This window comes from Oryctolagus cuniculus, chromosome 12, assembly GCF_964237555.1.
Source record: "Oryctolagus cuniculus chromosome 12, mOryCun1.1, whole genome shotgun sequence".
Taxonomy (NCBI): Eukaryota; Metazoa; Chordata; class Mammalia; order Lagomorpha; family Leporidae; genus Oryctolagus; species Oryctolagus cuniculus.
In genome coordinates, this window is record NC_091443.1 from 99,414,860 (window position 1) to 99,440,071 (window position 25,212).

The following is a 25,212-nucleotide window of genomic DNA, read 5'->3' on the forward strand; positions in this document are numbered from 1 at the left end:
GATCCTAAAATTCATATGGAATGAAGGGCCTAGAATGATTGAAACAGTTGAAATGCATAGGTTGATTAGTGGAGTTTTGTCAGTGACCCCAAGGTATTTCAGTGGAGCAAAGGATGGTTTTTTCAACAAAAGGGGCTGAGACAGTTATTCATTATATTGAGGGTCCCCAAGACTATCCATGGGTTAGATTTAATTAGAAGGACTCACAAAACTCAGGACTAAACTGTACTACATTTGAAGATTATAGAGCAAAATCAGCCCAGTGTGGTCTGGAGGAAACCAGGTACAAATATAAGAGTTCCTTCTAAGTAGGATTGAATAGAATTCATTAATTCCTCTAGCAAATGATTTGTGGTAACATTTGCAAAGTGTTGGCCGGCGCCGCGGCTCACTAGGCTAATCCTCCGCCTAGCGGCGCCGGCACACCGGGTTCTAGTCCCGGTCGGGGCGCCGGATTCTGTCCCGGTTGCCCCTCTTCCAGGCCAGCTCTCTGCTATGGCCAGGGAGTGCAGTGGAGGATGGCCCAGGTGCTTGGGCCCTGCACCCCATGGGAGACCAGGAAAAGCACCTGGCTCCTGGCTCCTGCCATCGGATCAGCGCAGTGCGCCGGCCGCAGCGCGCCGGCCGCGGCGGCCATTGGAGGGTGAACCAACGGCAAAGGAAGACCTTTCTCTCTGTCTCTCTCTCTCACTGTCCACTCTGCCTGTCAAAAAAAAAAAAAAAAAATTTGCAAAGTGTTTACTACTAACGGAGCTTATTGGAGACTTGGCAGGTTTTTATTACTACTAGTTACATATGACACCCTTTGCCAAGCATGTACCAAAATTCCAAACTCCCAGGAAAACCCCCAGATATTCAGTATAAACCACATTGTATATAGACATAGTGAATCATTCTGATCATTTATGGAAATCATGTGTTAATTAAGGGATCTGTTTGCCAACCAGATTTCCAGTCACCAGCTTTCAAGGGTCAACTTTGCAAGCAGGCCTTACTAAGAATAGGCAGTCTTAGAACTGTTTTGTTAACTGTTCTACAAGTCGTCCATCCCTGCCCCCAAAAGAAGAAAAGATGAATTTGAAATGAATCAATAGACCTAAACCTATTAGGATATTAGGATATTGCTGTTCTTTTACTTGTCAAAGATTCCATACATCATTGGTTTGAAAAAAACTAAATATAGATGCCTTTGAGGATTATTATGATAATCCTTTTAGACTTAAATAATTTTTGGTTATTCAATTTATTGATTTCTTTTAAATTATCTTTTTTTTTTTTTTTTAAGATTTATTTATTTGGGGCTGGCACTGTGACAAAGCAGTTTTAAAGCTGCCGCCTGCAGTACCAGTATCCCATATGGGTGCTGGTTCCAGTCCTGACTGCTCCACTTCCAGTCCAGCTCTCTGCTATGGCCTGGGAAAGCAGTAGAAGATGGCCCAAGTCCTTGGACCCCTGAACCTCCATGGGAGACCCAGAGGAAACTCCTGGATCCTGGCTTTGGATCAGCCCAGCTCTGGCCGTTGGGGCCAATTGGGGAGTGAGCCAGCAGATGGAAGACCTTTTTCTCTGTCTTTCCCTCTCTCTGTAGCTCTACCTCTCAAATAAATAAAATTGGATAGGTAAATCTATCTAAAAAGTTTTTAAAAAGCAGATTTATTTATTTGAAAGGCCGAGTTACAGAGAGAGAAGGAAAGACAAGAAATCTTCCATCTGCTGGTTCAGTATCCAAATGGTCGCAACAGCCAAAACTAGGCAGATCTGAAGCCAGGAGCCAGGAGCTTCTTCGGGTTCTCCCACATGGATTCAGAGGCCCAAATACTTAGGCCATCTTCCAGTGCTTTCCCAGATGCAGTAGCAGGAAGCTGGGTGGGAAATGGGGCAGCTGGGACTCCAACTGGTACCCATATAGGATTCCAGCATTGCAGGCGAAGGCTGTACTTGCTCTGCCACAGCACTGGCCCCATCTTCTATTATTTTTATACATAGAGAATCTGTATTCTACTAGTGTGTGTTTCCTTCCTTTTTTTTTTTTTTTTTTTTTTTTTAAGATTTATTTCTTACTTGAAAGAGTTAGAGAAGGAGAGACAGAGATCTTCCATCTGCTAGTTCACTCCACTCATGGCCTCAACAGCCAGCCCTGGATCAGTCTGAAACCAGGAGCCAGGAGCTTCATCCTGGTCTCTCACATGGGCAGGGGCCTAAACACTTGGGCCCTCTGTTGCTTTTCCCTGGCCATTAGCAGGTAGCTGGATGGGAAGTGGGGCAGCCTGCACACAAACCAGCACCCTTAGGGGATGCTGGCATTAGAGGCAACAGCTCTACCTACTATGCCACAACACCGGCTCTTAGTTCATTTAGATTTTGTTTTTTATGTTTAGCTACTTAATTCATGAATTTATTTTGATATCATATATAAAGATCTAATATTTCCCCCCACATTAGCCAATTCAGCTACCTTTATGCATACTATTTCTGTTTCGCCTTTAAATAAATTTTTGTGACAACAATATACCTTTTATTATCATTAAACATTTACAACATATTTTAATGCCTGTTAAAGCTAAGCTTCTTTTGTTTCTTTAAACATCTTTTCCTGTCAATTCTCATTTGCTTTTTCTTACAGATGAACTATATAACCTGTTTTCCAAGTTACAAAAGGAAAATTCTCTCCAGGATTTTAATCTGAGCAGTTTGAAACTAAGACTGGGAAATTTTGGATAGAGAAAAATACCATGATCATTCACATTAGAATGTTTGGGGCCATGAAGCACTTTTTTTTTTTTTTTTTTTTTTTTTAAGATTTATCCATTTATTTGAGAGGCGCAGAGAGAGAGAGAATGTATTCCATCCTCTGGTCCACTCCCCAAATGGCTACAACCGCCAGAGCTGCACCAATCTGAAGCCAAGAACCAGGAGCTTCCTCTGGGTCTCCCACACCGGTGCCGGGGCCCAAGGACTTGGGCTATCTTTTATTGCTTTCCCAGGCCACAGCAGAGAGCTAGATGAAAGTGGAGCAGCTGGAACTTGAACTGGCGCCCATATGGGATGTCAGCACTGTAAGTGGCAGCTTTACCCGCTATGCCACAGCACCAGCCCCATGAAGCACTTTGAAATGCCAGAAACAAAGTGGAAAGAATGTCCTAGAAGGGAATACTGCTAATGTAAGATGAGGGAAAAGAGTAGAGGCCTAGAACATCCCTGCATGTAAAGGAGCAGAGCCCTCCAAAGTGAGAGAGTGATCCTTTGCTTAAAAATTGTGAAGATTATGGTTAGATTGTTAATCCAGTTTAATTGATCAGAGGTCTCTTTTTAGCTTAGGCAAATAGTCTAAACTTTATGAATTGTTTTTCACTCTAGCAAATATGATATCTATCTTTATCAAAGAACGGAAAATGAGATAAAGTACTGTTTTAAAGTTACAAATGTCCAAATCAGTAGTTTCTCTGTTAAATGTTTATTCTCTGTTTGTTTCCCTTTAGGGGTTCTATGATGTTCTTCGAAGGAATTCTCAGCTGGCTAGTTCAATCATGCAGACTCTGCTCTCACAGGTGAAGTATATTTTTTATGGAGCGCATAGGGAAGTCAGCTCATGAGGCATTGAGAAGTAGTTGATGTTTTCCAGATCTTTTGAAATACAAAATAATTCCCAGCTATCTCCCTGGTATGCTGTGAACATTCCTGGAGTATATGGTACTGTTCTGGGTTGTTTTATTTCATTTCCACTTACCTGCCTTTTATATTCCTGTCATATAACAATCTATATCTTAAGTCAGAAGGATATTTTGTTTGTTGTTAAGTTTATTTCCTTATTTGAAAGTCAGAGTTACCAAGAGAGAGAGAGAGACAGAGATCTTCCGTTTGCTGGTTCACTCCCCAGATTGCTACAATGTCCAGCACTGGAACAGGCTGAAGCCAGGAGCCTGGAACTTCATCCAAGTCTCTCATATGGGTGGCAGGGGCCCAAGTACTCAGGCCATCCTCTATTGCTTTCCCAGGCATATTAGCAGGGAGCTGGATCAGAAGTGGATAGTGGCCGGCGCCGCAGCTCAATAGGCTAATCCTCCACCTGCGGCACCGGCACACCGGGTTCTAGTCCCGGTTGGGGCGCCGGATTCTGTCCCAGTTGCCCTCTTCCAGGCCAGCTCTCTGCTGTGGCCTGGGAGTGCAGTGGAGGATGGCCCAAGTGCTTGGGCCCTGCACCCCATGGGAGACCAGGAGAAGCACCTGGCTGCTGGCTTCGGATCAGCGCGGTGCGCCGGCCGTAGCGCGGCGGCCATTGGAGGGTGAACCAATGGCAAAGGAAGACCTTACTCTCTGTCTCTCTCACTGTCCACTTGCCTGTCAAAAAAGAAGAAGAAGAAGAGTGGAGAGCTGGGATTCAAACTGGCACTCTCTGCTGAGATATAATTTTCATGCCACACAATTTTTATTGCCTTCTACCAGGAGGATTTCCAGACCCTTTAACCACTGATGTTGCTAGAAATGGAAGTGCATGCCCTTTTCCTATGTGCTTTTTCTCTCTCCTTTTTTTTCTCTCTCAGTGCCATTGCCTTGTAATTCTGAAGAAGCTCCATTTGAAATTAAGGTCACAGGTATGAGGAAATTAGTGAAAAGTTCAGTGCTGTTCATCAGAAGCTTTTCACTGGGCCTTAGGCTTGATCCTACATAAAATTTATATCCTCTTTAATTGTAGCTTTCTTTTTGAATTGAGGAACCCTGAGGTGTGAATGTGTTTATTAAAATCATAATAATAATAACGGGCTAGTGATGTGGCACAGCAGGTTAACGCCCTGGCCTGAAGCACCAGCATCCCATAAGGATGCTGGTTCCAGTCCTGGCTGCTCCACTTCCAGTCCAGCTCTCTGCTATGGCCTGGGAAAGCAGTAGAAGATGGCCCAACTCCTTGGGCCCCTGCACCAGTGTGGAAGACCCAGAAGAAGCTCCTTGCTCCTGGCTTCTGATCGAACATCTATGGCCATTGTGGCCAATTAGGGAGTGAACCAGTGAATGGAAGATCTTTCTCTCTCTCTCTCTGCCTCTCCTCTCTCTGTGTAACTCTGACTTTCAAATATATAAATAACTCTTTAAAAAAAAAAAAAAAAAAAGAAGGGATTTGTACCTTCATTAAGAACTTTAAAAAAAATCATAAGTTAGGGTATTGGAATTTTGGACTCAGCTGATCTGACTCTGGAGCCTATATTAACCAATAAGTTATATTGAAAATGCTGATTGCCTATGCAAGTTCAGAAATTGTTATGAAGGAATATGGTAGAAGGGGAAGAGGAAATATAGTCCTTGTTAGTAGAATGCCTAAAGCAAGGGCAGAGAATATAGATAAGCCAGAGCAGTACTACTTTTACCATACTGTTCTTTGGATAGTTTAAGAAGGAAGTAGACATAAGGTGTCACTGGCTTGACCAGTGGAAAAAGTGAGAAGTTTACATGACCGTGATGCCTTTTTCTCTTGCTATACACAGTTAAAACAATTTTATGAGCCAAAACCTGATCTGCTGCCTCCTCTGAAATTAGAAGCTTGTGTTCTGACCCAAGGAGATCAGATTTCTCTACAAGAACCACTGGTGAGACTTAGTCCTACTGTCACACTAATTACTGTTTCAACCATAGGCTTGATCTTCAGCAGTAGATGCCTTGCCCTGTGAAACTGTCTTGCCGGTTCTTCTAATGAAGAATCTGAATCTTAAGTCTTCCCTGCTTACCATTTCTGACCCATCCGTTGGAAGGATACCACCATGATAGTGCTTCACTAAATCAAGGCATCCTTCCCCCAAGGAACAACTTTCTTTATGGGTTTTGATTATATACTCTTAAGTAATATACACTAGAATGGAGAGGACGTCACTGAGGAGATGATCCCAGGGGATTTGGTTCATTAGGCTGGAGGAAGAATATTATTTAGGCACACTTGGAATTGGCCCTCTGTGGGATTATTCAGAGGATCTAGGGCAGGTTGATTTCCTATCTTTTCTAAACTACAGCTGCAGGAAGACAGTGAAGCAAAGGAAAAATTAAAACCCCCCATACCAAGTGGCTTGGAACTCACTTGGGGTAAGGAGAAGGATCTTTCATCTGTCACATCCTGCCTTCATTTGTGCATCTGCTGTGCCATGAAATGTCCTCAGCTTCAGTCTTCGATACTGTTTGTCTCCCAGAGATTCCCTTGATATAAACCTCCATCTTTAGAATAGATTCTGGGACTCAAAGGAACGAGAGAGGATTTAACTTCACAGCCTGGCTTCAGGGTTGTTTGTATCAAAGAAAGCACATGTGATGTTGCTTTCCTTTGGGAAAGGTTTAGAAAGCAGTGCTTTGGTGCTTTGGTTAGTTCAGTCTTTTTTTTTTTCTCCAGTTTTGTTAATTCAGGTGGCCTTGTGGTGCTAGTAAATAACTTACATTAGCCTTAAAGACAGGAATTATTTGCTGATTATAAACAGCTTTGCTCAGAAGTATTTAATTTACTTATTTTCTTCTACAGGATTGTCTGCTGTGTTACATTCAGCATTGTTTGTCCTGGTATAAGAGCAGAGTGATGCCTCTACACCAGGGAGATGAGGAGGAAGAAGAGGGATTCTACCAAGACTTAGATGATATGTTGGAATCTATTACTAATAGAATGATTAAGAGTGAGCTAGAAGACTTTGAACTGGTAATTGCCAAGTCCTCAGCTATATTGAATAGTGGAGTTTTTAGTAGTGTGTTCATTTTTGCCTTCTGTCATTTAGGATAAATCAGCAGATTTTTCTCAGAGCACTAGTATTGGCATCAAAAATAATATCTGTGCATCTCTTGTAATGGGAGTTTGTGAGGTTCTAATAGAATATAATTTCTCCGTAAGTAATTTCAGGTAAGATATTGCTATGACTCCACTGATATTTAATGAGTACTCTGTTTTATGTACCTTCTTTGACCCTTGCAATATGTTAGCTGTATCATGTCTTAATGACCATCTAGCCAGAGATCAGACTGTGTCTCAGGGAACACTGTGCACATGCCAGTCACATCTGTGAATGTTGTCCCTATAGCAGGCTTTCATTTATTCAAAATTCTCTAGATGCTGAACTAAATAGAGAAATTTTAATTTTAATAGAGAAATTTTAATTAGTAAAGTTTGGTATAAATAAGGGACAGAAAAATAAGCCAGATAGACTGGTATGATTTGGGAGTATTATGTTAATGAAGGTCCACTCATTTTTAATGTTATGTCTGAAATATGGCATTTAAATAAGAATTGTGATTTCCTTATTACCATATGCAAGAGTAAACTCCAATATTCTGATACTTGTCTTTGGTGGTCTCTTTCCCTTTTTCACAGTAAGAATAAGTTTGAGGAGGTTCTGAGCTTATTTATGTGTTACAAGAAACTGTCTGATGTACTCAGTGAAAAAGCTGGCAAAGGCAGAACTAAAATGGCCAACAAAATGAGTGATAGTTTATTGTCCATGAAATTTGTATCAGATCTTCTCACTGCTCTCTTCAGGTAAGGTTCCACCTGCGTGCTTAACAATAGCTACTGAGCGGAGATACTAATGCCTGCCCAGGTTCTCTGGTTTAGATTCACTAGTTTAGTTTCACAATACTTACAGTAAAAAGGAAGTTTTAATTTTCTAGAAATAAAATATGGGCAGTTCTAGATGGGTAGTATAAAGAGGGATCTTGAATTATTAAAGGAAAAATCAGAATCAGTAGACTAATGAGCAAAAAGATAGGAAAGAATTTCAACAGGAAGATCTTAAATAGCTTGAAACACAGTAACATAAGGGAAAAATTAATGGGAAAAAAAAAAAAAAAAGGAAGGGGGCTGGTGCATAGCAGGTTAAGCCTGCAATGCTGACATCCCATATGGGCACCCCCAGTTGCTCCACTTCCATCCAGATCCCTGCTAATAGCATGAGAAAAGCAGCAGAAGGTGGCCCAAGTGCTTGGGCCCCTGCCACCCATGTGCCTGGGTTTGCCTGACCCAGCCCTGGCCATTGCAGCCATTTGGGGAGTAACTGAGCAGATGGAAGATCTCTCTCATAAATCTTTTTTTTAAGAGTTATTTTATTTTACTTGAAAGAGTTAGAGAGAGAGAAAGGATGTCTTCCATCCTCTGGTTCACTCCCCAAATGGCCACAACGGCCGGAGCTGGGCCGATCTGAAGCCAGGAATCAGGAGCTTCTTCTGGATCTCCCACACAGCTGCAGGGGCCCAGAGACTTGGGCCACCTTCTATTGCTTTCCCAGGCCATAGCAGAGAGCTGGATCGAAAGTGGAGCAGACAGGACTTGAACCGCACCCATATGGGATGCCGGTACTGCAGATGGTGGCTTTACCTACCAAACCACAGTGCCAGCCCCAATAAATAAATCTTTAAAAACAAAAATCAAAGTATACCTCCAAAAAAATTACTAAGAATGTGACTGTTAAATGTTATCTAAGTAAAGGATTTGGGGAGAGGAATAAAGTGAAATAACACTAAAAATGATGATTTTAAAAGGGTAGCCAGGGCAGTGACTATGGTATGGGCTGTCTAGAGTCTCCATTCAAAGTTTATCGGGTGTTGCTGCTTTGAACACTGCCTACAAAACCTTGTCTCAGATCCCAGTAGCAGTAAGGGAATCTTTTTTTTTTTTTCCTCTTTCTAGGGATAGTACCCAAAGCCATGAAGAAAGCCTATCTGTTCTCAGGTCTAGTACTGAATTTATGCGCTACGCAGTGAACGTAGCTCTGCAGAAGGTACAACAGCTAAAGGAATTGGGACATGTGAGTGGCCCTGATGGCCAAAACCCAGACAAGATCTTTCAGAACATTTGTGACATAACACGGTAAGACACTCCCACTCTCAGAACTTTTGCTACCTGCTGTGTGTCCCCCAGAGAGGAAATCTCAAGAGGATAAAAGCAGTTACAGGTTAGACATGCCTTAAGAGTCAAAGAACAGGCATTGACCACTAGTCCTTTTCTTTTCTTTTTTTTCTTTTTTTTTTTTTTTTCCGACAGGCAGAGTGGACAGTGAGAGAGAGAGACAGAGAGAAAGGTCTTCCTTTTTGCCGTTGGTTCACCCTCCAATGGCTGCCGCGGCCGGCACACCGCGCTGATCTGATGGCAGGAGCCAGGTACTTATCCTGGTCTCCCATGGGGTGCAGGGCCCAAGCACTTGGGCCATCCACTGTACTCCCTGGCCACAGCAGAGAGCTGGCCTGGAAGAGGGGCAACCGGGACAGAATCCGGTGCCCCGACCGGGACTAGAACCCGGTGTGCCGGCGCCGCAAGGCGGAGGATTAGCCTAGTGAGCCGCGGCACTGGCCACTAGTCCTTTTCTGGTATGGATTCTTAGTCAAATGTGAAATGTTAGTCTATTACTAGGAAGAATGTGGGATATTATATAATAATGATTCATCAAGTAAACACAATAATTCTAACTGTAAGTGTGCTTGACAACAGAGATTTAAAGAAAAGCATAGATTGAAGCAAAAACAGAATTGAAGAAAAAAATGGACAACTCTAATTATAATCAATCCTCTCTCTCATCATCAGTAGAAATAACAGAAATAAAATCAGGAAGGAAGTTTTAGCCAGAGCCATTAGGCAAGAAAGAGAAATCAAAAGGATAGAAATTAGAAAGGAGAAAATCAAACTATCCCTATTTGCAGATGACATGATTCTATATATAGGAGATCCAAAAGACTCCACTAAGAAGCTACTAGAACTCATAAAAGAGTTTGGTAAACTGGCAGGTTATAAAGTTAACACACAAAAATCAATAGCATTTGTATATACCCTAATCCACTGTTGGAATATAAACTGGTAAAGCCACTATGAAAGACAGTATGGAGATACCTCAGAAATCTGAATATAGACCTATCATATGATCCAGCCATCTCAGTCATGGAAATTTCCCTAAACCAAAAGAAATCAGCATATGAGTTATCTGTACCCCCTATGTTCATTGCAACACAATTCATAATACCTAGGATATAGAATAGAGCCAGTGCTATGGCACAGCAGGTTAAATCCCTGGCCTGCAGCACCAGCATTCCACATGAGCACCAGTTTGAGTCCCGGCTGCTCCACTTCTAATCCAGCTCCCCGCTAATGTGCCTGGGAAAGCATTCTAGAATGGCCCAACTCCTTGGGCCCTTGTGCCCACATGGGAAACCTGGAAGTAGCTTCTGGCTCCTGGCTTCAGCTCAGCTCAGCTCTGGCCATTGTGACAATTTGGGAAGTAAACCAGCAGATGGAAGACTTCTCTATCTCTAACTCTTTCTCTAACTCTGTCTTTCAAAGAAGTAAATCTTAAAAAAAAAAAAAAAAAAAAAAAGATATGGAACAAACCCAGATGTCCATGAACTGTTGACTGGATAGAGAAATTATGTTATATACACTATGGAGTACTACTCAGCTGTTTAAAAAAAAAAAAAAAAAAAGCCTGTCTTTTGCAACAAGATGGATGCAACTAGAAACTTATAGTTAGTGAAATAAGACAGATATCATATGTACCTAAAATATAATGTATTGGCGTGAAATAGACATTTTGAGATTTGATAATTTTTTAAAGCCTTTGTCTCTTCTGTTGAGGAACAGTGTTCTTTTTTTTTCATACTATTTGTTGAACTCTTACTTAATATAAGATTAACTTTATAATCATTAATAAGTCAAAATAGATCTCTGTCAAAATTAAGAGTGGGAATGGGAGAGGGAGGAGAAGAAGGGTTGGAGCGTAGGCAGAAGGGAAGGTAGGGTGGGAAGTATCACTGTGTTCCTAAATCTGTGTATATGAAATAGGTGAAACTTGTATAACTTAAATAAAATTTTTAAAAAATCAGGAAGCAGGTACAAGATCTGAACTACTATATGTAACCAAGTTGACTTTAGTGACATTTATAGGACACTCACAAAGAAATATCATTTGGGGCCATAAACTCAACAACGTAAAACAATAGAAATCAGTCTGTTCTTTGACCACAACAGAATTAAACAGGAAAGGAATAAAAAGTTATCTGGTTAATCCCCTTATAAGTTAAAAGTACTTATATATAACCCATACACAAAGAGAAAAGTCATAAGGGAAATTAGAAGCTATTTTGTCCAGAGTGCTAATGAGCACTGATTATCAAAAACATATATGTTCCAGCTAAAACATTGTTTACGTAGAGATTTATAGCAGTTTTGGTGACCAGTCTCAAGTATTCCATTTAAGCTTCCACATTAAGAAAATAAAACAAGAGCAAATTAAAAGGAAAGTAAACAAAAAAAGGAAAGTAAACAGAAGGAAGGAAGTAATAAAGACAAATGCAACATCAATAAAAATGAAAACAGAAAGGGCCAGGATTGTGGTGCAGTGAGTTAAGCCACTGCTTGCAATACCAGCATCTCGTGCCAAAGTGCTAGTTCAAATCCTGGCTGCTCTGCTTCTGATCCAGCTCCCTGCTGGTATACCTGGGAAGATAGCAGAGGATGGTCCAAGTACTTGGGCTCCTACCACTCATGTGAGTCCAGGATGGAGTTCTTGACTCCTAGGTTCAGACTGGCCCACCCTAGCTTTTGGGGCCATTTGGGGAGTGAACCACTGGTTGGAAGATTCTCTCCCTCTGTGTCTATGTCTCTCCTTCTGAGCCTTTCAGATGGATGGATAGATGGATTGATAGATTTTTTTTTTAATAATTGCCAAGATAACTCAGTGACAAAGAAGACATCTTCATCAAATGGTTTTGCAACAATTGAACATCTGAATGCAAAAAAAACAAAATGAGTCTTTATCCGTTCTTCATATCATATTCAAAAAATTAACTTGAAATCAATCAGAGACTTAAATATAAAGCCAGCATTATAAAATGTCTAGAAGAAAACATTAGAGAAAAATTTCACTGTCTTATTTTGGGCCAAGATATCTTAGATGTAGCACCAAAAACACAATCCACAAAAGTTTTAAAATTTAACTGCTCTCCAAAAAACACTCTTAATTAAGTGAAAAGACAAGCTGCAGATTAGGAAAAAATATTTGCAAAATAGCTTAATTTAAAATTTGAGGGGCCGGCACCATGGCACACTAGGTTAATCCTCCGCCTGCAGTGCTAGCATCCCATATGGGAGCCAGTTCTAGTCCCAGTTGCTCTTCTTCCAGTCCAGCTCTCTGCTGTGGCCGGGAGAGCAGTGGAGGATGGCCCAAGTGCTTGGGCCCTGCACCTGCATGGGAGACCAGGAAGAAGCACCTGGCTCCTGGCTTCGGATTGGCATAGCTCCAGCCGAGGTTGCCATTTGGGGAGTGAACCAGCAGAAGGAAGACCTTTCTCTCTCACTCTCACTCTCACTCTCTCTCACTGTTTTTTGATAAAATTTTGAGCAAATTTTATCAAAGAAGATATATGGATATCAGATAATCACACAAAAAGATAGTCAACATAATTATTCATTGAATAAATACATGTTAAAGCCATAATGAGAGGTTGGCGCCATGGCTCATTAGGCTAATCCTGCCCCTGCTGCGTTGGCACCCCAGGTTCTAGTCCCGGTTGGGGCACTGGGTACTAGGCCCAGTTGCTCCTCTTCCAGTCCAGCTCTCTGCTGTGGCCCGGGAAGTCAGTGGAGGATGGCCCAAGTGCTTGGGTCCCTGCACCCACATGGGAGACCAGGAGGAAGTACTCGGCTCCTGGCTTCAGATCGGCGCAGCGCTGGCCGTAGCAGCCATTAGGGGAGTGAACCAATGGCAAAGGAAGACCTTTCTCTCTGTCTCTCACTGCCTGTAACTATCTGTCTCTCTCTCTCACTGTCTAACTCTGCCTGGCAAAAAAAAAAAAAAAAAAAACACCATAATGAGCAGCAGGCATTTTGCACAACACTTATGCTGTTTGGGATGCCAGCATCCCATATCTAAGCATGTAGGTTCAAGTTTCAGCTCTGCTTCCAATTCCGGCTTCCTACTACCTGGGAGGCAGTAGATGATGGATGTGTTATGAAGGAATTTAACTTACATATACCACTGAAAAACAATGTGTCAGTATCAAGTGGTAAGCATACTCCTGCAATCCGTGGTGTTGTGTTTTGTTTTTTTTTTTTTTTTTTTTTCCGACAGGCAGAGTGGACAGTGAGAGAGAGAGACAGAGAGAAAGGTCTTCCTTTTTGCCGTTGGTTCACCCTCCAATGGCTGCCACAGCCGGCGCACCGCACTGATCCGATGGCAGGAGCCAGGTACTTATCCTGGTCTCCCGTGGGGTGCAGGGCCCAAGCACTTGGGCCATCCTCTACTGTACTCCCTGGCCACAGCAGAGAGCTGGCCTGGAAGAGGGGCAACCAGGACAGAATCCAGCGCCCCGACTGGGACTAGAACCCAGTGTGCCGGCACCGCAAGGCAGAGGATTAGCCTAGTGAGCTGCGGCGCTGGCCTGCTATCCGTTCTACTCCTATCATTTAGGCAGGTATTTACCCAAAAGAAATGAAAGCGCTGCATATACAGTGCATATGCAGGCTGGTGCACAAATGTTCATAGCAGCATTATTTGTAATAGCAGACTCTGGAAACAACCCAAATATCCATAAGCAAACGGATGGGTAAACTGATGAGTGGGCAATGTATATCCATACATTGGAACACTGCTCAGTAATAAGATGGAATAAACTACTGATACGTGCAACAAGACAACATGAATCTCAGAATCACGCTAGGCTCTCAGAGCCAGTAGTGACTGGTTCCACTTCTGTATGATATTCTGTAAAACTAGGAACAGTAATCTGATCAGTAGTTGCTTTGAAATAGGAGGAGAGAATTGACTATCAAGAAGCTTAAGGAAACTTTTGGGGTGATGGAAACACCTTAATTGTGTAGAAATGATATAATTTTGCGAGTTTTTTATAAATTCATAGAACTGTTCACTTATAGGGTATAAAGTTTACTGTATGTAATTTTATCTAAATGAACCTGGATTTAAAAATAAAATCACAGTGCCAGTGTTGTAGCAGAGTGGGTTAAGCTGCCACTTGCAACACTGGAATCCCATATTGAGTGGCAGTTCAAGTCCTGGCTACTTCATTTCTGGTCCAGCCTCTTGCTAATGCTCCTGGGAAGGCAGCAGAAGAAGTACTTGGGCTCCTGCCACCCATGTGGGAGACCCTGGTGGAGTCTCGGGTTCCTGGCTTTTGGGCCCTTTGGGGAATGAACCAGCAGATGGAAGATCTCTCTCTCTCTCTCTCTCTCTCTTACTCTGCCTTTCAAGTAAGTAAATAAATAAATGTTTAAAATAAATAAAATCACTTTCACTTCAGAGTCTTGCTATGGAGATACACTTCAGTTCCTACTTCAGTAGAAGAGTCTGGAAAGAAAGAGAAAGGAAAGAGTATCTCACTGCTGTGCTTGGAGGGTTTACAGAAGATATTCAGTGCTGTGCAGCAGTTCTATGAGCACAAGATTCCACAGTTTCTCAGAGCTTTGGGTAAGTATTTCAACATCAGTAAATTGGCTTGATCTGGGTTTATCCTTAGTAACCAAACATCTTGATTCTGTTAAGCTGCCAGATGACGCCAGAGAGCAGTCCTAATGTTGCTAAGGAGTGACACCTAGTGGATTCACAACTGACACTAACTGAATTACATTTAACCACAAATAGTGAAAAATGGAAAATTGAAAAATAGAATTTAGTATTAAGAAATTGCAAACTTTTAGAAATGCATTTAAATCTGCTACCAGACTTCTTTAGCTCTCCAGAATCTTAGCTTAACTTTTGAAAGACCAAAAAAAAAAGCGTGAGTTCATATCAAAGAAAATAAAAATCCCTTTGGGGCCGGTGCTGATGTGCAGCGGGTTAATGCCCTGGCCTGAAGCGCCGGCATCCTATATGGGTGCTGGTTCAAGACCCGGCTGCTCCACTTCTGATCCAGCTCTCCGCTATGGCCTGGGAAAGTAGTAGAAGATGGCCCAAGTCCTTGGGCCCCTGCACTCATGTGGGACACCCAAAGGAAACTCCTGGCTCCTGGCTTTGATTTGGCAAGCTCCAGCCACTGGGCCATTTTGGAAGTGAACCAGCAGATGGAAGACCTTTTTCTCTGTCTGTAGCTCTACCTCTCAAATAAATAAATAAATATTTTTTAAAAAATCCTTTTCCATTCCTAGATGGCACAGATAAGGAAGGAGAAGAGGAAGGAGAGGCAGGTCTCAGTGTCACTCAAAGGGCATCATTCCAGATCCGGCAGTTTCAGGTGAGAAGCCTTCAGAAGCTGCTGTGTGGTCCTGAGGGTTCTTGCAAAGGAACTGTTAGCTGGGACAACTGGTAAGAATGGATGCACAATGAGTAAGGAGGACAGGAATTTTTCTGGGCCATCTAGCCAACAGGACAAAGCTCTTAGAATGAGATTATGAATTTAAAAGGATCCTAGTGAGGACACGTGTTTAGCTATCCCAATCTGCAAAAACTTACTATCTCCAAGAATCACTGTTTGAGTTGACATAAGAGACAGCCAAGAGCCCTCCAAGGTATGGAGATTATATATTTAAATATGTGATATACTTTGGCTTTGTCAGGTTGCTTAAAAACTAAACTAGGGAAATTGGGTATTGTGGTGCAGCAGGTTAAGCCACCCCTAGCAATATCCTGATCCTACATTGGAGTGCCAGTTTGAGTCCCGGTTACTCCACTTCCAGTCCAGCTCTCTGTTACTGTGCCTGGGAAGCAACAGATGATAGCTCAAGTGCTTGAGTCCCTGTCACCCACATTGGAGTCCCAGGTGGAGTTTCTGGCTCCTGGTTTCAGCCTGGCCTAGCCAGGCCATGTAGCCATCTGGGGAGTGAACCAGCAGGTTCTTTTTTCTTTCTTCCTCCTTCCCTTCTCTCTTCTCTCCCTCCTCATCACTCTGCCTTTCAACTAAATAAATAAATCATTTTTTTAAAAAAATGCTGAATAGTGAAGCCTGTTAAAGTTTCTGCCATCCCACATGGGAGACCTGGAGGAAGCTTCTGGCTCCTGGCTTCAGGTGGGCCCAGCCCTGGCTGTTGCAGCCACTGTAGAGTAAACCAGTGTGTGAAAGATCTCTCTGTCTCTGTGTGTGTGTGTGTGTGTGTGTGTGTCCGTGTCCCTATCTCCGTGTAACTCTCTACATAATCTTTTTTTAAAAAAAGTTCCTGCCATGTGCCAAGAACTGTTGCTGGGGTACAGCAGGGAACAAAAGACATTCCTATTCTCATGGAGATTGACAGATATTGGTGGATTGCTGGGCTTAGGGCACAGTCTAACCCTTAGGTCAATGGATAGGACCCGTGGAGATACAAACTCCCAGATACTGGGAAGGAACTGGAGAAGAAAGACTCCAACATTTTATTCCAAGATTTAATTCCAAGAGAATCTCAGGTTTGTGGTTCAAAATTGTAAACTACTGTTCAGTCCAGGTTTATTTTCATATTTTAGCTCTTGGAATTTCGATAGCTTTGAATTCTTTCTGCCCCAGTCTTAGGAATTTCTGACTAAATATCCCTTCTTTGTAGAAATATGTCTGCTGATGTTTATGTACTTTTCTTTTCTCAGAGGTCCTTGTTGAATTTGCTTAGCAGCCAAGAGGAAGATTTCAATAGCAAAGAAGCCATTCTACTAGTCAATGTCCTGTCCAGCTTGTCCAAGCTGCTGGAGCCCTCCTCTCCTCAGGTACCAATACCATATATTCAATACCAGTTAGCATTCCTCAGAAAACAAGGATTTTTGCACTGTAATATGTTTACACACCTGAGTTAACAAAGACTAAGATGAACCTTCTTATCTAGTGTTTCTACTATAACGAACTTATATGTAGCCATATATGGCAAGAATATACTGCTTTTGTTTGGCAGTTTTCCAGGGGAAACTAATGCTTAAAGAAAAAAAATTGTTTATCTTTGGTGTCTCTTTTTTATTTTTTTTTAAGATTTTATTTATTTATTTAAGAGGTAGAGTTACAGACAGCCAGAGAGAGAGAGAGAGAGAGGTCTTCCATCTGGTGGTTCACTCCCGCAGTGGCCACAATGGCTGGAGCTGGACCAATCAGGAACCAGGAGCTTCTCTTGGGTCACCCACATGGGTGCAAGGGCCCAAGCAGTTAGGCCATCTTCCACTGCTTTCCCAGGCCATATGCAGAGAGCTGGATCGGAAGAGAAGCAGCCGGGACACAAACCGGTGCTCATGTGGGATGCTGCGCCACAGGCAGAGGCTTAGCCCACTATGCCACAGCACTGCTCTTCCAACTTTCTTAGCCTGTGTTCTTTCCCACTCTTGGTATTTCTTCTATGCTTTTTATTTTTTATTAGCTTGATTTTGATTAGATTTTAACATTCAGTATGGTTTGTAGAGACAGTTCCAAGAACAATAATGATCTCAATTCAGTGATGAAAGTTTATTAATTAATTAGAAGATAGCTGACATTCGGCAGTTAACTCTCAGGAAAGTTACCAAAGTTTAGAGGTGGGTGGGAATCAATAATAGCTTATTAAGTCAGAGGCAAGCACTGTGGCATGGCAGCTTGCTGCTATGGAAGCCTGTATCCCATATTGGAGTGCCTGGTTCAAGTCCCACCTCTGTCTCCAGTCCAGCTTTCTGCTGGTAGGCACCCTAGGAAGCTGCAGGCGATGACTCAAGTACTTGGGTCCCTGATTCCCATGTGAGAAACCTGAATGATGTTCCTAGCTCCTGGCTTTACTTCAGCCTGGCCTAACCTTGGTTGTTGCAGGCATTTGGGGAATGAACCAGGAGACAGAAGATCCCTCTGCCTATGTTGCTCAGCCTTTCGAATAAATAAATGAAAATTTGAAAAAAAGAGAGATGATTGAATCAGAAAGTGTGGCTAAGATCGAGAAAAGAAACACCTTTGGAAACAGATGATCTGTGTATATATGTAGGTCCGTATACATATACTTAGAATTGTGCACACACATGAACTGTCACACACACACACACATAGAATATAAGAGAAGGGCCACATTTTGTGAATGTGTTCCATTCAGGAGTGATTTCCCTGTGAGATAATGAAGAAGATCCCCTCAGGAGCCTCAGGCTGTGTGCTTTAGCCACATTGACTTCATGGTCTGAGGAAGACAGATGGAAGCTCGGGTCCAAGCTCCTAGTGTGAGCTTTAACTCTGCAGAGCTAGCCTGTAGGAGACTCCAGCCTGGGGTATTAGTGTTTGATGCTGGAAAGTAAACCTGATTTTTCCTGTTGCCTTAGTTGCTGGTTAGCCCAAAGAAAGTCCCTTTTGCTACTCACTTCATACCTACTCCAAATAATTTACCCTTACATTACTTTTATCATCATTCTTTTATCCTGCTACTTTTTGCTGCAGAGAAAAGGAATAGGAAAGAAAGAAACAATTGGAGGATGGGGGTAATTTAGGGAAGAATAAATTAATTTGGAAAGATTAAATATATAAGAAATACTTCTAATACAGTTTTCAGCACCCATCCCTGTCCCTTTAACTTCAAACATGAAACACAGAAATTATCAAAAAGTTTCAGTAAATAGTCTCCCCATCTATCTGCTGTGTTCTTTTTCTCCCCCAGATAATTAAACAGCTTTAGTTTCTTATATAATAGTCTTCATGAGTTTCTTTATTCCTGTAGGAAAAAAAATGTAACGTAGATTCTTACCCTCAGTCCTTCCTTCCCTTCTTTACACAAACCCTTGTTCTGCATCCTCTTTGTTTCATCTAACACTGTGTTCTGGAGATCTTTTAGTGCTAGTTCATGGAACTTTTAGTTAACCTCTTCGCTAATCTTTTTCCTCCCCAGCAGATCAAATTGAATTCTTTTTTTAAAACAAAAGATTTATTTCTTTATTTTTTATTTATTTTTTTTTTTTGACAGGCAGAGTGGACAATGAGAGAGAGAGACAGAGAAAGGTCTTCCTTTTCCGTTGGTTCACCCTCCAATGGCCACCACGGCCGGCGCGCTGCGGCTGGCGCACCGCGCTGATCTGATGGCAGGAGCCAGGAGCCAGGTGCTTTTCCTGGTCTCCCATGGGGTGCAGGGCCCAAGCACCTGGGCCATCCTCCACTGCACTCCCTGGCCACAGCAGAGAGCTGGCCTGGAAGAGGGGCAACCGGGACAGAATCCGGCGCCCCGACCGGGACTAGAACCCGGTGTGCTGGCGCCACTAGGCGGAGGATTAGCCTAGTGAGCCGCGGCGCCGGCCTAAAACAAAAGATTTAGGCCAGCGCCACGGCTCACTAGGCTAATCCTCCGTCTGCGGCACCGGCACCCCAGGTTCTATCCCAGTTGGGGCGCCGGATTCTGTCCCGGTTGCTCCTCTTCCAGTCCAGCTCTCTGCTGTGGCCCAGAAAGGCAGTGGAGGATGACCCAAGTGCTTGGACCCTGCACCCGCATGGGAGACTAGGAGGAGGCTCCTGGCTCCTGGCTTCGGATCGGTCCAGCGCCAGCCGTAGCGGCTATTTGGGGGTGAACCAACTGAAGGAAGACCTTTCTCTCTCTCACTGTCTAACTCTGCCTGTCAAAAAAAAAAATTTATTTTATTTATTTGAAAGAGTTGCAGAGAGAGGTAGAGACAGAGAGGACTTCCATCCACTGGTTCACTCCCCAGATGGCCACAACGGCTGGAGCTGCGTCGATCCGAAGCCAGGAGCTAGGAGTTTCCTCCGGGTCTCCCATGCGGGTGCAGGGGCCCAAGCACTTGGGCCATCTTCTACTGCTATCCCAGGCCATAGAAGAGAGCTGGATCAGAAGAGGAGCAGCCGGGACTAGAACCAGTGCCCATATGGGATGCCGATGCTTCAGGCCAGGGCTGCTGCGCCACAGCACCGGCCTTGTTCAAATTGAATTCTTAATAGTCATTTGCACATAAACATCACTGCATTTGTAGCTAAAAGCCTCTTCGAAAAAATGCAAGTTGAGTGTGTATTTGATAACTCAAGACTCCACCTATCCCGAGACAAATTTTCCTTCCCCTAAGAAAATTCTGTCTGACGATGGGCATTGTGGTGCAGCAGGTTAAGATGCCCTCATTCTGTATCAGAGTGGCTGGGATCGAGTCTTGCCTCAGCCTCCAATTTAGCTTTCTAATGCACCTGAGAGGCAGCAGATGCTTACTCAACTGCTTGTGTCCTTGACACTCACGTTGGAGTTCCTGGCATCAGCGTGGCCCAGCCCTGACTGTTGCAGACATATGGGGAGTCAGCAGATGGAGATTTCTTTTTCTTGTCACTTTGTCTTTCAAGTAGATTTAAAAAAAAAGAGAGAGAGAGAGAAAATAGGGCTAATGATGTGGTGTGGTGGGTGAAGCTACCGCCTGCAGTGCTGGCATCCCATATGGGTACTGGTTTGGATCCCAGCTGCTCCATATCCGATCCAGCACTCTGCTGTGGCCTGGGAGAGCAGTGCAAGATGGCCCAATTCCTTGGGCCCCTGCACCTGCATGGGAGGCCTGGAGGAGGCTCCTGGTTCCTGGCTTTGGATCAGCACAGCTCCGTTGCAGCCAACTGGGGAGTGAACCAGCAGATGGAGGATCGATCTCTCTCTCTCTCTCTCTCTCTCTCTCTCTCTCTCTCTCTGCCTCTCCTCTCTCTGTGTAACTCTGACTTTCAAGAAGGTAAATAAATCTTTAAAAAAAAGAGCAAGAATTATTTTTTTTTGCCTCTTCTCCTCCCCTTAACCTTCTCAACTCCTTTGGACTCTTGACTTCTAAAAGTTAATTCTGTTCATATGGCCAAGAACCTCTTCCTCCACACCTTTGCTAGCTAAAGATCCTTAAAGGTGTTCAAGTGGGGCATGGGTAAGAGAAGAGATTTAGCCCTGGACCTTATGATGTGTGGTGGGAATACATAGGAAGCTCAAGTGTGAGGACTTATACCCAGACTTCAGGACCTTTGCTCCTTAATGAGGTCACAGACATAATAGAATCATGCTATTTTTTGAGGCTAATAGCAGTGATTCTTATAATGGACTTATTTTTAAGCTGATCACAGTAGATCACCTCTTTAGATCTAGGCATGTGTTTTGGCAAGTGAGTTCCTTATATTTGGAAAAGTCGAGGACTCTTCTATTCTGACAGTACCTATCTTTGGCATATTTCTTTAATATCTGAATAATCTCTAGTTTGTGCAGATGTTATCCTGGACAATAAAGATTTGCAAGGAAAACAACCTGGGTAAGTTTCCTGCAATGTTTCCTAAAGGCTATATATAAAATCATCATTACTAAATAGCATTTAGAAAGAAAAAGGTGATTTCCATTATACATTCACCAGAATAGCCAAAATGAAAAAAACTACATAAAGCCAATACCAAGTGTTGACAAGAATGTAGAGCAATTGGACCTCTCATTCACTGCTAGGGGAGGTGTAACTGTTTAGCAGTATCTAATTAATAGTTATACATATGCCTGTGACCCAGCAGTTCCACCCCAACAGAAATATGTGGAAGAATTCTTACAGCAATACTATATTAAGAAGTAAGAATAAACTGACCAGCAATAGAATGGGTAAAGTAATTGTGATATATTCACACAGGGTAATATATATATACGATGAGAGTGTACAGCAATGAGAGTGAACAAGCTAAGCCTACACCTGACAACACAGAGAGGATCTCAAACTGCATGGAACAAAAACAACTGGACACGAGAATCCTCACATTCTATGTGATTCCATTTAAATGCAGTTCAAAATCAGGCAAAACTCATCTGTGTTGTTAGAAGCTAGGAAAGTAGTTTTTTTGGTAGAACAAGTAAGATAGGAAAGTGTCTCTGGTGTGCTGATAATGTGCTTGACCTGGGTGCTAGTTACACGGGTATGCCATCTTTAGCCACGTACATAAAAGGGTGCAGTTGTGGTAGAGCTGCTTGCTTGGAGTTTGCGCAGCACTGGGTTGTACCTTGGATATGATGAGTTATTGTTAGGAACCTCCCACTGCCCACACTTGAAGAACCTGACTGGGTTTTCTTTCCTTGCTACTCCTAGAGGATGCCTCATTTTGCAAGAGCTTGATGAACTTGCTCTTCAGCCTGCATGTTCTGTATAAGAGTCCTGTCACCCTTCTGCGTGACTTGTCTCAGGATATCCACGGGCAGCTGGGAGACATTGACCAGGTGCTGTAGTGAGACTTTATTACAACAGCCTATGTGGGGATGGAGGTCAAGGAAATAGATTTACCACCAGGAGGTCTTATCTCTCTTTTCCTCCCTAGGATATAGAGGTAGAGAAAACAAACCACTTTGCAATGGTGAATTTAAGAACAGCTGCCCCCACTGTCTGTGTAAGTATTGATCCTAAGCCATGGGAATAGCCTTGCTCATTCCCTCCCACTGCCTATGAAGAGGAAATGGTGGTGGCTTGTACCTGAGGCCTGTGACCCACCTGGAGTTAATCATGGCTTTATCTAGCCCGGCAGCTGTATTTCATGAACACACCAGGCATTCTTTTCTTTTACAGTTACTTGTTCTGAGTCAGGCTGAGAAAGTCCTGGAAGAAGTGGACTGGCTGATCACCAAACTTAAGAGACAAGTGAGCCAAGAACCCCTGTCAGGTAAGATGAGTTCAGGTTGGGTTCTGGGAACTGTGACAAGAACAGAGTCCATATTGGACTGCTGCATGAAGTTAGAGCTCCTGGACTAAATTTCTGTTTGTTTGTTAGATGTGATGAAAGAAGTAGAAGGCATTGTGGCTTATGACAACATAATTACTGATTCACTCTGCCTAATAAATGCTCATTTTCCATACAGACTTTCTAGTTGATTTCTAATCATCCTTTTCTGTTAATTAGAAAATAAAGCCAGTTATGTATAAATGTGCTAATAAGTTCATTTCCTTTCAGAAGAGGCCTCTTCTCAGGCAACCCCACCGAATGATCCCACTGAGAAAGCCATCATCGTGCAACTGGGAACTTTGCTTACGTTTTTCCATGAACTGGTGCAGACGGCCTTGCCGTCAGGCAGCTGTGTGGACACCTTGTTAAAGGACTTGTGTAAAATGTATACCACCCTTACAGCACTTGTCAGATATGTGAGTATCTCACAGTCAGATTCACCCCATCATTCTGCCCTAGACAGCCAGGAAGTGAGGTGGGGCACCAGCCCACTGCTGCAGAATGCTCTTCAATGGAGCGCTTGCTTCTTAGCTTTTGAGTCCTAGTTTCATTTTAGTTAGGTCAGAAGGTAGCAGGCATCTCCACAGACCAGGGAAAAACAGGTGCTGGCATAATTCTAAATATGTTTTTACACATCCTTATTTCCATGGTGTTTGAATATGTGTCCCACCTGAGAGTGGATGCCTCTTTCAAACACCTTATAAGGCTTACTCTGAGTTACAGCTATATAGTTAAGTCTGAGTTCATGTTGTAGAAAACAAAATACCATTTTGGGGGCCATTGTTGTGGCACAGCAGGTTAAGTCACGGCTGGCAATGCTAACATCCCATATCGGAGTGCCCTTTTGGGTCTTGGCTGCTGTACTTCCCATCCAGCCTCTTGCTAATGTACCTGAAGGCAGACAAGGATGATCCAAGTACTTGGGTTCCTGCCACCCATGTGGGAAATTCAAGTAGAGTTCCTGGCTCTTGGCTTTGGCCTGGCTCAGACCTGGCTATTGTAACCATCTGAGGAGTGAACCAGTGGATGGAAGCTATCTCCCCACCAACCCTGTCTTTCAAAGAAATAAAAAAATCTATGCTGTCTTTGGTGCCAGCGCTGTAGTGCAGCAGGTTAAGCTTCCACCTGCAACACCAGCATCCTATATGGGCACCAGTTCACGTCCTGGCTGCTCCAGCAGATGGAAAAATCTCTCTAACTGAGACTTTCAAATAAATGAATGAATCTTTTTTTTTTTAATCTCTTTTTAAAAATTTTTTTAAAAAAAGGTTCATTCATTTATTTTAAAGGCAGAGTTACAGAGAGGCAGAGGCAGAAAGAGGTCTTCCATTCATTTATTCACTCCCCAGGTGACCACAATGGCCAGAGCTGTGCTGATCCAAAGCCAGGAGTCAGGAGCTTCTTCTGGATCTCCCATGTGGGGGCAGGGGCCCAAGGACTTGGGCTATCTTCTTCTGCTTTTCCAGCCCACAGCAGAGAGCTGGATTGGAAGTGGAGCAGCTGGGACTTGAACCCGCACCCATATGGGATGCCAGCACTGCAGGCGGTGGCCTTACCTGCTACACCATAGCGCTGTCCCCAATAAATAATTTAAAAACATTTTTTTTAACTAGTCTGGGCACTAAGGTACTTATTCCTTCTCTTGTTCTTTTTTTTTTTTTTTTTGACATGAAGAGTTAGAGAGAAAGGTCTTCCTTTTCCGTTGGTTCACCCCCTAAATGGCCGCTACGGCTGGCGCACTGCGCTGATCCGAAGCCAGAAGCCAGGTGCTTCCTCCTAGTCTCCCATGCGGGTGCAGGGCCCAAGGACTTGGGCCATCCTCTACTGCCTTCCCAGGCCACAGCAGAGAGCTGGACTAGAAGAGGAGCAACCGGGACAGAACCTGGCGCCCCAACCAGGACTAGAATCCGGGGTACCGGCGGCGCCAGCCCTTCTCTTGTTCTTTTAACAAAAAACAAAACAAAACAAAAAAATCCCCAAAGAAGAGGGGAAGTTTTGGGTTTTTTTGTTGTTGTTGTTTTTGGTTTTTGGTTTTTTTTTTTTTTTTTTTTTTTTTGAAAGGCAGAGATCTGCAATCTGCTGGTTCACTTCTTAGATGCCCACAAGCCACAGGGCTGGGCCAAGCACTCATGCAGGTCCCATGTGGTGGCAAGGACCCAAGAACATGAGTTATCGTCTGCTGCCTCCCAGAGTGTATATTAGCAGGAAGTTGGATCAGAAGCTGAATAGCTGGGACTTGAACTAGGCACTCCACCATGGGATATCGGCTTCCTAAATAGCATCTTAACTGCTGGGACAAACACTTGCCTCCTATTTTTTGCTTTTTATATTTTTACTCTCTGCCTTTATTGAATTTAAATTAATATTTCTTAGTGTCTGTTAACAAAAAACTTCTCTTGAATAAGAAGCAAAGGCAAGACATGAACCAAGCACTCCATTATGGGATATAAGCATCCAGCAGCATTTTAACTGCTGCTCCAAATGCCCACCCCATATTGGCATTTTTAAGGGGAAAAACAGCCAAGCTATTGGTTTTCTAAATGTAGGAGCTAGCATCCTGAACAATTTTTGTTGCTTGAACAAGCCAGGAAGAAAAAGCATCATTTCCTATTGTCTAGCAAGCTTGGGAGCCCTGAGGACAGGGAAAAGGAAGGGTTGGTTTTTAATTTCTTTTTTTTT

At 43.1% G+C, this 25,212-nt stretch overlaps 1 protein-coding gene across 3 annotated transcripts in view; it reads left to right on the forward strand.

The window, feature by feature from the left end:
- Positions 1-25,212, forward strand: part of FANCI (FA complementation group I) — a 104,260-nt gene that overhangs the window by 69,320 nt on the left and 9,728 nt on the right. For all 3 annotated transcript variants that reach the window (XM_051834219.2, XM_070054524.1, XM_051834220.2), the window contains 14 exons: positions 3,480-3,548; positions 5,478-5,579; positions 6,494-6,664; positions 6,741-6,862; positions 7,331-7,495; positions 8,642-8,821; positions 14,254-14,420; positions 15,098-15,183; positions 16,503-16,619; positions 21,047-21,098; positions 21,909-22,036; positions 22,135-22,203; positions 22,380-22,473; positions 22,762-22,949. In XM_051834219.2, coding sequence (XP_051690179.1) covers positions 3,480-3,548; positions 5,478-5,579; positions 6,494-6,664; positions 6,741-6,862; positions 7,331-7,495; positions 8,642-8,821; positions 14,254-14,420; positions 15,098-15,183; positions 16,503-16,619; positions 21,047-21,098; positions 21,909-22,036; positions 22,135-22,203; positions 22,380-22,473; positions 22,762-22,949 — 1,710 coding nt within the window. The remainder of the gene's footprint in view (positions 1-3,479; positions 3,549-5,477; positions 5,580-6,493; positions 6,665-6,740; positions 6,863-7,330; positions 7,496-8,641; positions 8,822-14,253; positions 14,421-15,097; positions 15,184-16,502; positions 16,620-21,046; positions 21,099-21,908; positions 22,037-22,134; positions 22,204-22,379; positions 22,474-22,761; positions 22,950-25,212) is intronic.